This window comes from Schistocerca gregaria, chromosome 1 (genome assembly GCF_023897955.1).
Source record: "Schistocerca gregaria isolate iqSchGreg1 chromosome 1, iqSchGreg1.2, whole genome shotgun sequence".
Taxonomy (NCBI): domain Eukaryota; kingdom Metazoa; phylum Arthropoda; class Insecta; order Orthoptera; family Acrididae; genus Schistocerca; species Schistocerca gregaria.
The window spans coordinates 825,893,647-825,909,498 of NC_064920.1; the positions used below are offsets into that span (position 1 = coordinate 825,893,647).

Sequence of the window (15,852 nt, forward strand, 5' to 3'; positions counted from 1 at the left end):
CTCAGTTGGTAGAGCACTTGCCCGTGAAAGGCAAAGGTTCCCAATTTTGAGTCTCGGTCCGGCACACAGTTTTAATCTGCCAGGAAGTTTCAATAATTAGGAAAGTTATTCTCGTTACTTCTTGCCACCTACTGAAGTGTAGGATGCCCACCCCTGCGACATGGATGTGCCAGACAGGAATTACCCCAGTGGAGGAATAGGGAAAGGGACCCTACCTCCCTGGAGCCGGGTTGATGATTTTGTATTGTGCCACAATCAAAGGCAGTGATATGATTGCTGAGTTCAGGCAGGGACCCAACCCCCTGGAGTATAACACAGAACACATGCCCAGGGTTACGGGTGAAGACCTTAATGGCAGTGATGGCGTAGAGGAAAGACTACGGAACGGCGAACTGGCAGATGAGGCAACCCTCCTTTCTGGAGATTAAATTAGAAGGGAACCACTGCCTTGTGATCGAGGAGAAACTCCAAAGGCTAAGGGAGACAACCCCAACAGAAAATCTTTTCTTGTGTTCAGCCTAGCAAGCCAGTAGGAAAGTCTTCATATATTGCTTTCAAAACACAGACGAGCCTCGGAACGAACCACTCAGGATTTGTCCCAACTACTTCTTCAAGTACTGGTGCAAATGATGGGAAACCTGATTATATTCATCAGGACAAGAAGATGAAACCAAATGGACTAAAAAATAACCTAAATTTTGCCACCCTTAATGTACTAACCTGCAGTGGAAAAATGAAAGAAATGACATATGTACTAGCAGAGAGAAAGTTAGATATTTTGGAATTAAGCAAAACAAAATGGAAGGGAAAAGATGAGAACAATTTGAGAGGAGGAGGAAAACTCTACTGGAGTGCGGAATAATAGGTTTGGTAGAAATGCTGTGACAGTGATGGTGAATAAGAATGGACAAAACTGTATTTGAAAGTGTGAGATGTATATCAGAAAGGATCATAATCTTAAACCTGAGATTCCAAAAAGAAACACTGAAAGTTATCCAGATTTATGCACCTCAAGTGGAATGTAGTGAAGAAGAGAAGATTAAATTTGAAAATGAGTTACAGAATTACATAATGCACAGGTAGGCAAAGACAGAAATGGGTTTGAGCAAGTAATGGGATGTTTTGGATATGGAAGTAGAAATGAAGAAGGGGTAAAACTTCTGGATTTGTGGCACAGGAATGGAATGAAAATAGCAAACAGTTGGTTTATGAAGAGAGAATGTTATGTTATCACCAGATACAGTTGGGATGGAAGAACCAAGAGTGTAATTGATTATATTCTAGTAGATAGGGAATGGGAAGAGAAAGTAACAAATGTGAAGGTAATTCCAAATGTGAGTGTAGATGGAGACCATAGATTACTGGTGGGATGATGGAAAATGAACCAATGTGTGAAAAATAGAAAATAGAAGAAAGTGATGAGGATATGGGGTTGGAAACTGAAAGAGAACGAAAGTGCTGAGAAGTACAGAGAATTAATCACACAAAAATTTTGAAAAGTCGTTTTCTATGATGTAGAAAAAGAATGGAGTTTATTCAAAGACACTTTACTCGTAAGAGCACAAAAAGTATGTGGTAAAACATCTGAAAAGGAAAAAGTAAGGCAGACATGTTGGTGGGATGATACCACAACCCAAGCAGTTAGAAGAAAAAATGGAGCATGGAGAAAGAGGTGGGAAACTGAAGATGACGAGGACCATAAAAGATACATAGAAGAAAAGAAGAAGTGCAAAGAAATAGTGGAAACAGCAAATAAAAGGGCGTGGGAAGAGTTTACAAAAAAACTTGAAGATGATGTCAAGAGCAATAAGAAAATGTTCTATAAAATGATGAAAAATAAAAGGAAGGCTTCTGAAGTACCAGTGAAGATGGAAAGAGAGGATGGTACTGTGATTGAAGATCCACAGAATAGAAAAGATCTTTGGAGAGAACATTTTAAGAAACTATTAAATGCTGAGGAGCAGGTACACCAGGAAACAACAAATACTGGAGTAATTGAGAGAAGTTGGGAAGCAGAATTAGGTCAAATTACACGGGAAGAAATGGAAGTAGCTGTGAAGGTGATGAATGGGGAGAAAGCCCCAGGACCTTATGAAGTATCAGTGGACATAACAGCAGCAGGTCCAGTGGGAATGCTGTGGCTGTGTAGAGTACTGTCAAGTGTGTGGAGAAATAGTGCAATACCTGACGATTGGAGAAGAGACATTGTTCCCATCTTCAAAAAAGGGATTAAAAGACTTCGTAAAAAACTACAGAGAAATAACCCTTATGAATCATACAGCCAAGATTTTTGTAAGAATTTTACTAAATTGAATAAGTGAAAAGAGAAAAGGAGCTAAGTGAAGAACAGCATGGGTTTAGGAAAGGAAGAAGCACAATCAAGCTGATATTTTCTGTCAACTGATAGAAAAAAGTTGGGAGTATACAAAAGGATGATAATTGTTTTTATAGACATAGAAAAGGCATGTTGTTGTTGTGGTCTTCAGTCCTGAGACTGGTTTGATGCAGCTCTCCATGCTACTCTATCCTGTGCAAGCTTCTTCATCTCCCAGTACCTACTGCAACCTACATCCTTCTGAATCTGCTTAGTGTAGTCATCTCTTGGTCTCCCTCTACGATTTTTACCCTCCACGCTGCCCTCCAATATGAAATTGGTGATCCCTTGATGCCTCAGAACATGTCCTACCAACCGATCCCTTCTTCTGGTCAAGTTGTGCCACAAACTTCTCTTCTCCCCAATCCGATTCAATACTTCCTCATTAGTTATGTGATCTACCCATCTAATCTTCAGCATTCTTCTGTAGCACCACATTTCGAAAGCTTCTATTCTCTTCTTGTCTAAATTATTTATCGTCCATGTTTCACTTCCATACATGGCTACACTCCATACAAATACTTTCAGAAATGACTTCCTGACACTTAAATCTAGACTCGATGTTAAAAAATTTCTCTTCTTCAGAAACGCTTTCCTTGCCATTGCCAGTCTACATTTTATATCCTCTCTACTTCGACCATCATCAGTTATTTTGCTCCCCAAGTAGCAAAACTCCTTTACTACTTTAAGTGTCTCATTTCCTAATCTAATTCCCTCAGCATCACCAGACTTAATTCAACTACATTCCATTATCCTCATTTTGCTCTTGTTGATGTTCATCTTATATCCTCCTTTCAAGACACTGTCCATTCCGTTCAACTGCTCTTCCAAGTCCTTTGATGTCTCTGACAGAATTACGATGTCATCGGCGAACCTCAAAGTTTTTATTTCTTCTCCATGGATTTTAATACCTACTACAAATTTTTCTTTTGTTTCCTTTACTGCTTGCTCAATATACAGATTGAATAACATCGGGGAGAGACTACAACCCTGTCTCACTCCCTTCCCAACCACTGCTTCCCTTTCATGTCCCTCGACTCTTATAACTGCCATGTGGTTTCTGTACAAATTGTAAATAGCCTTTTGCTCCCTATATTTTACCCCTGCCACCTTCAGAATTTGAAAGAGAGTATTCCAGTCAACATTGTCAAAAGCTTTCTCTATGTCTACAAATGCTAGAAATGTAGGTTTGCCTTTCCTTAATCTATTTTCTAAGATAAGTCATAGGGTCAGTATTGCCTCACGTGTTCCAATATTTCTGCAGAATCCAAACTGATCTTTGCTGTGGTTGGCGTCTACCAGTTTTCCATTCATCTGTAAAGAATTCACGTTAGTATTTTGCAGCTGTGGCTTATTAAACTGACAGTTCGGTAATTTTCACATCTGTCAACACCTGCTTTCTTTGGGATTGGAATTATTATATTCTTCTTGAAGTCTGAGGGTATTTCACTTGTCTCATACATCTTGCTCACCAGATGGTAGAGTTTTGTCAGGACTGGCTCTCCCAAGGCCGTCAGTAGTTCCAATGGAATGTTGTCTACTCCGGGGGCCTTGTTTTGACTCAGGTCTTTCAGTGCTCTGTCAAACTCTTCACGCAGTATCGTATCTCCCATTTCATCTTCATCCTCTTCCAATTCCATAATATTGTTCTCAAGTGCATCGCCCTTGTATAGACCCTCTATATACTCCTTCCACCTTTCTGCTTTCCCTTCTTTGCTTAGAACTGGGTTTCCATCTGAGGTCTTGATGTTCATACAAGTGGTTCTCTTTTCTCCAAAGGTCTCTTTAATTTTCCTGTAGGCAGTATCTATCTTACCCCTAGTGATATAAGCCTCTACATCCTTACATTTGTCCTCTAGCCATCCCTGCTTAGCCATTTTGCACTTCCTGTCGATCTCGTTTTTGAGACGTCTGTATTCCTTTTTGCCTGCTTCATTTACTGCATTTTTATATTTTCTCCTTTCATCAATTAAATTCAATATTTCTTCTGTTACCGGAGGATTTCTACTAGCCCTCGTTTTTTTACCTACTTGATCCTCTGCTGCCTTCACTACTTCATCCCTCAAAGCTACCCATTCTTCTTCTAATGTATTTCTTTCCCCCATTCCTGTCAATTGCTCCCTTATGCTCTCCATGAATCTCTGTACAACCTCTGGTTCTTTTAGTTTATCTGTGTCCCATCTCCTTAAATTCCCACCTTTTTTGAAGTTTCTTCAGTTTTAATCTACAGGTCATAACCAATAGATTGTGGTCAGAGTCCACATCTGCCCCTGGAAATGTCCTATAATTTAAAACCTGATTCTTAAATATCTGTCTTACCATTATATAATCTGATACCTTTTAGTATCTCCAGGATTCTTCCATGTATACAACCTTCTTTTATGATTCTTGAACCAAGTGTTACCTATGATTAAGTTGTGCTCTGTGCAAAATTCTACCAGGCGGCTTCCTCTTTCATTTCTTTGCCCCAGTCCATAATCACCTACTACGTTTCCTTCTCTCCCTTCTCCTACTACTGAATTCCAGTCACCCATGACTATTAAATTTTCATCTCCCTTCACTATCTGAATAATTTCTTTTATTTCATCATACATTTCTTCAATTTCTTCGTCATCTGCAGAGCTAGTTGGCATATAAACTTGTAATACTGTAGTAGGTGTGGGCTTCGTATCTATCTTGGCCACAATAATGCGTTCACTATGCTGTTTGTAGTAGCTTACCTGCATTCCTATTTTCCTATTCATTATTAAACCTACTCCTGCCTTACCCCTATTTGATTTTGTGTTTATAACCCTGTAGTCACCTGACCAGAAGTCTTGTTCCTCCTGCCACCGAAAGGCATATGACTCAGTTAACAGGGAAAGTGAAGAAGATAGGTATAGTAGATGGATGCATTAATGTAATAAAGACAATGTATAGATGACACAATTCTTTGAAATAAGACAAGGACTTAAACAAGGAAGTATTCTATCTCCTGCACTTTTTAATGTTGTGATGGAGGGAATGAATAAGGTAGTTAAAAATATAGTAGAAGAAAAAGACAAAAATATGATTTTTGCAGATGATAAGGTAAAATGGAGTGATAAAGTGATAGATTTACAGTTACAGCTTGATGTGTGGAAGGAAATAATGTAAAGGCATGGATTAAAAATAAATAAATATAAGAGTGAAGTAATTGTATTTGGAAGAGACAAAAGTGTCAATGGGAATATTACGTTGAATGGAACACTCCTCAAAGTGGTAGAGAGTATCACTTATTTAGGGTGTGAAATATGTAATGATGGAAGAATAACCAACAAAATTAATAGGAGGTTACAGAAGGGAGGCAATTTCTCCCAAACAAATAAAACACCTGATTTGGAATAAGGAAAAAGAAAAACTCCTTATTATAAGAGTTACTACTTACCTATGGAGGAGAAACACGGGCGACGACAGAAAGGGACTGGAGCAGCCTGCAAGCAGGGGAAATGGAATTTCTCAGAGCAGTTAAGGGAAAAACGTGAATGGACAGAGTAAGGAATGTAGATATTGGAAAGGGCCGTAAACAAAAAAGTATGAGAGAAGAAATAAATAAAGGAGCAATAAGATGGCATGGGCATGTTAAGAGGGCAGAGACTTCCCAAAATTATGGAAGAACTAAAGATGGATGGAAAAGGACCTAGAGGGCACCCAAGAACACGATGGAAAATGGGAGTGACAATGTCTGTGGAAAGGAGAGGTGTGACCTGGCAGCAGGTGTAGGAAGAAAAGTGGTGGGAGGACCAAGCCAAATGGAGAGGACTCCTCAGCACCCAAATCCGGCGGTTGCTGGAGTGGGATCCAGATACAAACTAACTTCTTGCCCCCTCAAACACGTGGATTAATACAGGCTTAGTTTCTCTGGTATAAAAATGTATACTTCAACATTTATTAGAGAACTCAAACAGAAAACAACTGACTTTTTAAGTTAATGAAGTTACTGATATCCACAGTCATCTCACGGTTAGCAAAGAATGTTAGCTACAACTTAGTCATTTATCCAGCTCTACTTTATGCTATTAAAACAATGATAGGTGAACAGTCCTGAAGCTGTGTTACTAACAAAACAAATACTGCCTGATAATGCTCCTTTTATACAAAAGGGTGTACACAAATTAAATGATGTGACCAGAACTGTCGCATTATATCTTGTAGAAAGTGCACAAAACTGCTTCATTGTTTAGCTGTCATATTTAATCTCAATGTAGCTATCGGTTTATCGGATCCCCATAGCTGAACATAGTTGGCTAATGCAGGTAAACTGACTGTCACTTTGTTATTCATAAACACTACTCAATTATAACTATAGAATTAGCATAAAATTCTTGCCTCTTTATATGATCGTTAAGTTATACATTGCACAGCATTCTCGTTAACTGCTATCGTGTGTGTGCAACAGCTGAAAGACTCATTTTTCTGGGCCCTGTAGCAAATTTTCACATACTTTGTCAACTGCATATTCACTTACGATCTCACATGTGATCTCCCAGTTTGGTTGGCATCATATGAGGAGCATAATGTCCAGATTGTCATATAAATGATAGTGAAGCTGCAGTTGATTGTTGTTCATCTTTGAAAGTACACCAGGTACATTTAGTTGGCAACATTGCTACATTCTCCAGAAAGAACAATACTGCACATATTTATCTATAGATAGCATATATGCAGTAATATTGTACTGTCCACATTTGCAGTTCCTATTTGAGATAGTGGCAGTTTTGGTAAAATATAGTGTTATAAAATTAGTCAGTAATTTTAAATGTCCTGTCTTTGTTCAACTACTGATGCATGAAAGTGATATCCTAGTGGTTCATTTTAAATATAATACAGGGAGTGTTCAGTAAGTAATGAAATACATGTTTTTTTTTTTCTAAAAGCAGGTTGGTTTTATTCAGGATTCCAATACACTATATTATCCCCCACTCTTTCCTGTTTTTCAATATAAACTCTGTTCAATGCGACAGCTTATACCATCTTATTGGGAAGGCGTGTAAGCCTGCATGGTTCGACTGTAATGGTTGTCGTTGGAGCCAACATCTTGGTGCATCAATAAACTCCCCATCATCCACGTACTGCTTCCCACAGAAATAGCCTTTCCTTGCTGTTTATGATCTTCTGTTAAGCGTCTAAGCGTCCAGGAACTCAGCAGCAAACACCTTCAAGTATCCCAACTGGTGGATGAGTGTGTTGGCCCTATCTGCAGGGACATCCTGTTGTGAAGTGAGGTGTTTGATTGTGATCAATCGATTGCGTCGAATAGTGTGTCCGCTCATCCCAAAATTGCAGGAGTCACAGATGTGTGCGGCCAGTCGGCACGCAGGAGATCGAACAGGTTTGCATGACCTTGTTGCGACGATGAGATGCCTTGCCCAACGACTTGCCGTGCTTTTGTTCAGTGCAAGGTCTCCGTAGACATTCTGCAAGTGCCTTTAAATACCTGCTATGTCCAGTTTTCCGCCAAAAGTAACTTGGTGACACATCTCTGCGTGGAATGCACCTCTGTTGCAGACTTCATTTTCAAGGCTACATGTACCATATCCAACAAAATATTTCACGATGTCACAAATCAAATTCTGCATCTTTTCCAACATAAATTGGCCTAGAAAAATAAAATGTACTGCATTATTTACTGAACACCCCTATAGTTTAGACTTTAATTTTTATTGATGATGTGTGTCAAATTATTTACCTCTTTTCAGCTGATTTCAGTGGGATACATCTCTCTGTTTGTTTTCAGTCATAAGAAAGCAGAACACACTTGTGTGTCAATTTGCATCTCCTCTCGATGTCGACACTCACAACAAACCTGAGGTATGCATATTATGTTTCAATAGTGACTAAGATGATTTGGATATTGGAGGAGTGTCAGTCTAAAATGCTTTTGATAAGGTTCATTAGGTGAACTCGCGACAGAATTTCACTTCATCAGACAACAGTTGCTCCTCATGAAATCCAGAATCTTGTTGAAATACCAGTGAAACAACAAAAGCTTTTCTGAAATGCCCAGATGTGTCTTTAAAAAAATTACCATTTGATTAGTTGCTGTTTTGTGTTAGATTCTAACTATTACTTTTCATTAAACGTGTAGCACACAGTTAACATAACTATTTAGCTTGGTTTTGAAACTATCTGTTCAGTTTTCTAAACAATGTAGTGTTTTTCTCTGAAAATTTTAAACTATTTTAGGTTTTTGATCATGCAGTTATACGTGCTGATACGAATGAAACATCTTAAACCTTGCTTCAGAATTATTAATTTAATGCTCTTTTTTAGTCATGAATTATTGCTTGCCATTTAGCTGACCATTCCATGTCCTAGAATCCAGTGAAATGTAGTTGCTTGTTCCTGTGTCTGCTACATTTATGTGTTTAAAAAAAATCGTTCTATGTACATTTGTATGTATGTGTGTACAGTGTGGGCAAGACGTCCATGTACTCCTGTAACCGCTGTTATTATTAAATGTTGTTATGTGGGTTGGTAGCTATGTTACTTCTTACTGATTGTTGGAATACATATTTACAAATGTTTTTGTAGTCTCAGTTGAGTTTTAAATGGTGTGCCTTTGCAGATATGAGCAGTCACAGTTACACTATTAACTAGCACTTAGTGACTAGTATATGGGTCATGAACAGCACCACACAGGGCAGACCGTGAGAAACATTACAGGAGCATTCTCGATCATTTAATAAGGCTCCATCATGAAAGGTATCCTTCTGGATTGGGAAGGATGTGTTTTTACTTTTGGCAGTGTTAAAGACAGGACACAGAGTGAAAGGAAGAAGACAAGAACAAGCATGTGCTGCAGTCTCTGTCCCACTTGAACAATCTCCTACAAAGTCGAGACGTAAACGTGCCTTGGAATTTGATATACAGAGGACAACAACGTCTGCTTGGAGCGTACTTTGCACATGTGGTTGCTGCAAGGTGGAGCACCTGCTGACTAAGCTATTGCAGTGCACAAGTTCATTAATGAACACTTTCCAGGACAGTGGATAGGTCATGGTTCATCAGTAACACCAGCTCCCATGAAATGGCCACAAAGAAGTATTGACCTCACCACACCTGACAACTTTTTATGGGGAATCATTAAGGCACATATAAAATGTATTAGCATTCGATACTAGCACGTACAGAGACTTCTCATCCACCCTGTATGCCAGTATGTGCATCCACTTCTCCTCCTAAACCAATGGATCCATTTGAACCAAGTATGGCACACAAATCACTTACTGTCTTGAAAAAAGCACTGTGGGGGCAAGAAGCACCTACCTCTCATTGAGGTGGGGGTGAAAGGGAATGATATAGTAGAATAACAGAAGAACTTCTGGAACAATTTAACCAAGTTTTCTATATTCATGAATTTATGATTTGTATAGTTCTTCATGCAAAAATCTGTCAGGTAGTGTACCGCTAACAGGAGTGGGGTGAGAACCCAAGACATGTAAAAAAATATTGAGTAATGACCAATGTTAGTATCAGATTCAAAGTTTTCAGTGTCACTAGGCTTGTTGATGATGGTTGACATCGAGGGGTGGTGATGCAATTCCAGTGACATATCAGTGTGTTTCTGTAATGCCTGAACTAATTTCTACTCAACTTGGCACAGACATGACTTACTATGATAGTAGGACACCCGTACAATCTCTAAGGTTGGGTTAAGGGCAAAAGGCATAATTCTAGGAGTACCTGGAGCAATTACAATCAAATTTGGAATACATATGACTCGTTATTTCTGTAGAAGTAAGTGGGAGTAAGTTACTCTTACTACCTCTAGAGGTGTGTAGTGAGGATGAGAATGGGCAACATGTAAAAATGTTCGAATCAGTATGAAACACAAAACTGCATCGTACTTGCATTGTTCACTGTGTCAAGCGGATTGTGAGAATGAGTGCTGCAGGGAGCCAGTAATGTTTCAGTCCAAAGATCATGCCACGTGTTTGAGTACCAAAGGTACAATTAACGTCCTCTGTGGGGTCATAAATGTAAAAACAGTTGAGAATCAATCAATTGTCATGTACAGTCCCTTTTCTTGAAATGGCAATCAGTTACTGTTGTCAATATGCCTCTAACAAAACAGAAATCTTTTGATCAGATTAAGCAGCGACATGGTAAAAAGCAGAACTGTAATGAAGAAATAACAGATTATCAATCATTTCATTGACTACAGGTTATGTGGGAACGTGTCACCACAGTTTGGGCAGGTGAATGTGAACATCGACACAAATGTCACTTTCAGGGAATCGGGAATGAGCCAGCACTTCGTAAGTTGCTGAATCTGAGGGATGGTGTGAATGTCATGTATAAGAAATGAGCCGTCACATCATGGGCTTCTGAATCCAAGGAGCAACGTGAATGTCTCTTACTAGGAATATGGGAATGTCCCATAATATCATGGGCTGGTGAATGTAAGAGTCAGTGTTGGTACTGTCTACAACAGTATGGGAATATGCTAGCACATTAGTGACCTAGGTCAGTCTTACTAATTTATTTCTAGATGGTTTCATTATTATCCAAGCACATATTACAGCAATCATAAAAGTTTAGTGATGGATAGAGTGAGGTTTCAGGTATGTGCCACTGCCCTGGAAAACTCCGTTTACCACCACTCACAATACCTTTAGAACTGTTTCTCTTTTAGATGTTTGGAACTGCCTCAGAATGGAAGCATCTCATTATGAATACAAGGTGATATTAATCTGTTGTAGAACAAAGTGAGCTTACTCCATTGTTCAAGGTTCAGTGTTAAGTATATCTCTGGATGAGCTGTCTGTGTGCACATGCATGTGTGCACGTGTGCTTGCGTGGGTGGGTGGGGTTGCTATTCGCAATATACATAAATGACCTGGTGGATGACATCGGAAGTTCACTGAGGCTTTTTGCAGATGATGCTGTGGTGTATCGGGAGGTTGCAACAATGAAAAATTGTACTGAAATGCAGGAGGATCTGCAGCGAATTGACGCATGGTGCAGTGAATGGCAATTGAATCTCAATGTAGACAAGTGTAATGTGTTGCGAATACATAGAAAGATAGATCTCTTATCATTTAGCTACAAAATAGCAGGTCAGCAACTGGAAGCAGTTAATTCCATAAATTATCTGGGAGTACGCATTAGGAGTGATTTAAAATGGAATGATCATATAAAGTTGATCGTCGGTAAAGCAGATACCAGACTGAGATTCATCGGAAGAATCCTAAGGAAATGCAATCCAAAAACAAAGGAAGTAGGTTACAGTACTTACATACAGAAATATCGTGGCAGAATGTCGACGGGATCCATCTGCATACCTGGAAATTATTAGAAGGTTACAGTACACTTGTTTGCCCACTGCTTGAATACTGTTCAGCAGTGTGGGATCCGTACCAGATAGGGTTGATAGAAGAGCGTTACGGAGATGATAGATAAACTCCAGTGGAAGACTCTGCAAGAGAGATGCTCAGTAGCTCGGTACGGGCTTTTGTTAAAGTTTCGAGAACATCCCTTTACCGAAGAGTCAAGCAGTATATTGCTCCCTCCTACATATATCTCGCGAAGAGACCATGAGGATAAAATCAGAGAGATTAGAGCCCACACAGAAGCATACCAACAATCCTCCTTTCCACGAACAATACGAGACTGGAATAGAAGACAGAACTGATAGAGGTACTCAGGGTACCCTCCGCCACACACTGTCAGGTGGCTTGCTGAGTATGGATGTAGATGTAGATGTGTTTGGACATATGCATGTGGGGGTGGAGTCATGGGCCAAAGGCTGGTAGAGGATAAGAATAATGAACTAACAGAGCAGTCAGACTTACAAAGCACGCTGATGTCAAAACATGATCCCATAACCAACTCTCATAGCACTCTAGTACATGTTCCACTTAACAGTCAAAACCCAGTGATGTGGTGCAGTAGTTACAGCACTGAAGTAGGATTTAATTCCTCACATGGCCATCCAGTTTTAGAATTTCCATAGTTTCTCCAAGCCTATTAAAGCAAATGCACAGATAGCTCCTTTGAACTTCCCATGACTGACTTCCTTACCACAACCATCTACAATCCTGGCTTGTGTTCTGTGTTTAATGACCTTGCCGTTATGGGATATTAGTCACTCGCTTTCCTTTTTTTCCATTAGACTGTACCTAAGTTTTTCAATTCCTCTTCCATCAGTTATCTACAAACTGGTTGATAGCAGAAGTCATATTTTGATTCTATGTGAAGTAATTATCAGCCAACTGTCTCTTTTCTCATTAAACTGATTTCTCTTCCTGTTGCAGATTACTGCAAATTTCCCATTTAGTCATATGACACAGTCTCATCATAGTAACCCTGCAAACACTGATTTTTGTGTTAGTGCCCTCCAGTCAGTCAGTTTATGTGCTGTAATATAATACAGTAATACAATCTGATATATCTATGACTGTTTATTTATGGTCCCACGATGCCTCTTTCATTGCAGAATGATTGTTACATGCTTACAGGTTTTCATTTTGTGAATATAGGTTTGGTGGAAGACAGTCCGCACAATTTTGAGAAGAGTGCACAGCATATACTAGTTGATTGGATTTCCTGTTCATATGGTGTGCTGATAACTGACAACCTCACCATACTCCTTATTTTGTCTTTGACTGCACAAATGTGTATTGACTAAGCTGCAAATCTGGTGAACCAAAGGTGTTTCATAACATTTCCTTTACTCCTGAGAGTATAATTACTTGAAGAAGAGGCACCTTCATTTCTGCACTGTATTGTAGGTATAATTCATGGATCATCTGTGGAATTATGTTACAAAAGGAGGCATTAAATCAGAATAAATCACATTGTATTGGCACTACACAAGTATGAGGCAGGAAAGATCAAAAGAAGTATAATGACACACAATGGTGATAGTGCAGTGTAATGTGCCATGTTTAATGAATTTTAATTTGTGCGTATCACATAATTTTGGTGTGTGAGCCATCTTTTTGTAGATTTCAGTACCTGATATTAGTAAAGGGAATGCTGTTGCTCACAGTGTATTTTTGAACACATTGCTTGTGAATATCTTAAATTTTTAGTTGGTTTATGTCTGTCCCTTTGCGGTTTTGCTTTTGATATCCATTTTCTAACTGAAAAAAACTGTAAATTACTGTAACCGTCAGTGTACTGGACCCAGTGCCAGATCTGCATCAAACAATGTTGACTGGAGTCTGGCAGCTGTCACTTGAGGAGATTCTTAGTGAAGCCAAACATCTGCCCACCTCATCTCAGCGGCTGTATACCATTCTTGTTCTCTGTTGTTTTGTGGCGCAGTCTGCTGTGTGTGCAGAAGATGTGCTTGTGTTTTTTGTTTTTTTTTTTTTTTTTGGTGTTGTATTCAGTTTTAACATAGGTTCAAAAGTGGTGTAAAACCTAATAATTTTACATATCAAAATGGTATTATTCTGGATACCTTGTGTGCTTTAACATCAGTTTGGTTTGAATGCCTTTAAATGTCAGTTGGTGCATGTATTTTTCTCCTTCCTTTATTTAATTAAATTTTGCAATATTGCTTTGTCCTTACCTAACCTTTTGTCAAGTGCTCTTTGGCATCATTTTAAAATTACTTTCTGCTTAAGTTTATATCACTTTAAGAGAATATGTACTCCTCCTCCTCCTCCTCCTCCACCACTACCACTCCCACCACCACCACCACCACCACCACCAACAACAACAACAACAACTACTACTACTACTACTACTACTACTACTACTACTATTACTAGACTCCACTGATGCATAAAAGCTTCTATGCCATTCTTGCACATTTTTTAATATCATTAATCAATTTTTCCATTAGATTGTTGTCTCAGTCTATCCCCTTCTCTTGGCATTGGACACAGGCATCCTAGCTCCATCTGCTACCTACCAACCATTCACCTTGGCTATGTAAGTCCTTCCCATCCCCTTATCTTTTTCATTACGTCTTCTGCACCAGTCTGTTCCTTAATCCCTTTGTTTGTTTTCTTACTTCTCCCAGCACTTCTCTAGTATCTCTCCATTGCTTGCTAGAAAGCCCTCAGTTTTTGATGAGTTATGACATTAGCCGTCCATGTCTTACTGCCATAAGTGAAAACTGGTAGAACATATTAACAGCAAATTTTTGTTTTTTGATGCTCTGCAGCTTGGCTTTTGAAACACTTTTTAGTTTATTAAAAGCACTCCAGAACAATGGTACTTTTCTTTATTTGGTTGCCCATTCAGTCAGTATTTTAAATGAAATTATTACAGAAAATTATATCATTATTAATTTGTTCAATTTTCTTTTCACTTTGGTGATTTTACAATCTCTTTTTGCAATTAATTTCATGCACTTTATTTTCTGTTCATTGTTGGTGTTTGTTTGCAGTAGAGGTGAATAGTAAAATGCCATTAGCAGTATGAAGATGGATCAAATTTGTCCCCTCAATACATAATTATATTTTTACTGATTAAGGATATGGAAGCTTCCACTAGGACTGCTGAGAATAGTTTTGCTTATACAGCATCCCCATTTCTGACCCCGATTATGAAATCTGCACTATTTTGACAAAGTCTAATGGAAGCTGTAACATTCTTCAGCATACTACTTTGGTTTAATTAATGTCTTGCTTCTTAAGGATTATTAATACTGATTTTATTGAAAATGAGTACAAAGATTTCTTAAAATCGGCGAATACCAGGTTATGAAGTAATTTGTTCTCATTACTGTGGTCTGTAATTTCTTTCTCAACTTTTAAGTGGACCATTGAGCTATATCCACTTCTAAGACAGCCTTGTCCTTCCACTTGATTCTGTTTAGTCCCCCTTAAACATCCCAACAACCACCACCACCACCACTTGATTAAAATGTAACGTTATATATGTGCAGTTGGAGATAATTTCAGTGGATATATTTCACGTTACAGATACAAGGCTAATATGTCTGTAGTCTTCTGCCATTCTTGTGAAGTGGGATAATTACTTCATTGTCACAATTTTAAGAAATTGCATTCCTCTGTAAAAAGTCTGTAAACACATTTGCAAGTTCCATTTACATTACACTGCCTGCATCTTTCACCACTTCTGCTTACCTTTTTTCCACCCTTGGCATGCATTCATTTATGTCATTTGCCATTACGTCCAGGATGTCATACTTTTTTGTTCCATACTCTTATGGGTTTTCATAGTGAATCTTACTGAATTTTTGTTCTGTATTCTAAAATGCTTTGGAAGACATTTCAAAATAGTCTTATTTATTACTGCACATTGTGTGTTTGAAGCTCTTGTCTTCAATTTTTTTGGTGCCTTGTTCCATTGGAAATTTTCTTCCTTACTTCTCTTTGTATCTGCAACATATTTTACTGCTTATTTTAACACAACATTTAAAAGAAGTGATCCCCATTTCTTTATCTCTACAATCTTTTTCTTCTGAAATACTGAACTAGCCGTGTAATTTAATGTGATACACTTCTGAATTCTTAAATAAGTTCTTAAAATTA

At 38.5% G+C, this 15,852-nt stretch overlaps 1 protein-coding gene across 1 annotated transcript in view; it reads left to right on the plus strand.

Annotated features, from left to right (window-relative positions):
• Window positions 1–15,852, plus strand: part of LOC126271650 (MLX-interacting protein) — a 392,142-nt gene that overhangs the window by 198,320 nt on the left and 177,970 nt on the right. Inside the window, exon 3 of the mRNA XM_049974169.1 lies at window positions 8,130–8,203. Within this exon, the coding sequence (XP_049830126.1) occupies window positions 8,130–8,203 (74 nt within the window). The remainder of the gene's footprint in view (window positions 1–8,129; window positions 8,204–15,852) is intronic.